General features: G+C 41.8%; 1 protein-coding gene across 1 annotated transcript in view; it reads left to right on the top strand.

The window, feature by feature from the left end:
* Positions 1-1,472, top strand: part of exoc1 (exocyst complex component 1) — a gene marked incomplete in the record, with an annotated part of 25,541 nt that overhangs the window by 6,859 nt on the left and 17,210 nt on the right. Inside the window, 2 exon segments of the mRNA XM_014031113.1 lie at positions 441-628; positions 695-922. Of these exon segments, the coding sequence (XP_013886567.1) occupies positions 441-628; positions 695-922 (416 nt within the window).

The raw sequence follows: 1,472 nt of genomic DNA, 5'->3' as shown, positions 1-1,472 counted from the left end.
ATCAAATAAAGTCTAATGTTACAACTAATCAGTGATCCCTTTAATAAAGTATAACAAATGAACATTTCATTTCACTTTCAGCTTTATAAAATGTTCTATTCCACTTTAATATATATTTTAGTAGCASAAGCTCATTAATACATTGTGTCTGCAGTTTATTCTCATCAGTTCTAATTTATATAAATTTGTAATTATGACTAATATTAACATACAGAATATAAACATGCTTCTTACCTAAAGCTGGTTTTAGTTTGTGTGAATATTCCCTCTACATCTCATCACTGTTAGGAAAAAGCCTTTCCTGTAGTTCAAACATTTAAATATCATTTCTTCACATTTAAAATGATCATAGATCTGCTTTCAGAAGTTGAAATCGGACTCTGAAACCAGCAGAATTCATCTGGCTGACGGGTTGTTTTTCTGTTTGATCGTGGGCTCAGAGTCCGTGCCGAGCGGTGAGAGCCAAAGCGTCGCAGGAGGTGACGAGGATGCCCTGGATGACTACCAGGAGCTCAGCACTCGTGAGAAGCAGGACATCGAGAGCATGATGGAGATGTGCGAGTATGCCGTCTCAAATGCCGAAGCTTTCGCCGAGAAGCTCTTCAAGGAGCTGCACGTCTTAGATGGGGTGAGCAGAGAAACGCTGGTGACTTCCCGTTGTGAAGTGGTGATCTAACAGCCGCTCTTTGTTCAGGCCAACATTCAGTCCATCATGGCGTCAGAGAAGCAGGTCAATATACTGATGCAGCTGCTGGATGAGGCTCTGTCAGAGGTGGACACCATCGAGGGGAAGCTGAGCAGCTATGAGGAAATGCTCCAGAGTGTCAAGGACCAGATGGACCAGATCTCCCAAAGCAACCATCTCATCCAGATAAGCAACACCAACAACAGCAAACTGCTGGATGAGATCCAGTTCTTAGTGGTGAGACATGCCAAAGTGACTGTGACATCAAACTTTTATAGTTACTTTAGTTTATTTATACATCTCCATGTCACAACAAACGTCGTCTCAGGTCTCTGTACAAAAACAATAAATCTAAAGAAGCCAGCAGGTTGTGTTAAATCTTCACTTCATCACAGTCTCCATCCTGAGCAGTGCACTGGTGACAGTGGAGAGGAAAAACTCCCCATTAACAGGAAGAAACCTCCAGCAGAACCAGGCTCAGGGCAGGCAGCCATCTGCCTCAATCTGCTGGGTTTGAGGACAGGAAAGAGACACAGGCAAACACAGGACTGGTCCAGATGTATTTTCCTCTGGAAAAGACAAAGAAAACATGTTATTAGCTGTGTTTCCATTACAAATGTGCGCAAAACTTTGTTGATATTCTGTTAATGTCGAAAAAACACAGTTTCGCAACTGGAGTGTTTCTATTAAGTAAGAAATGCTATTAAAGTCACGTGAATACGTTTGTTCTCGTGATAAGTCATTACAAACATGGATGTAAACACATAGCATGTTGCTACCGCGACAC

Source organism: Austrofundulus limnaeus, unplaced genomic scaffold (genome assembly GCF_001266775.1).
Source record: "Austrofundulus limnaeus strain Quisiro unplaced genomic scaffold, Austrofundulus_limnaeus-1.0 Scaffold1178, whole genome shotgun sequence".
Lineage (NCBI taxonomy): Eukaryota > Metazoa > Chordata > Actinopteri > Cyprinodontiformes > Rivulidae > Austrofundulus > Austrofundulus limnaeus.
This window is presented reverse-complemented; position numbering and strand designations above follow the sequence as displayed.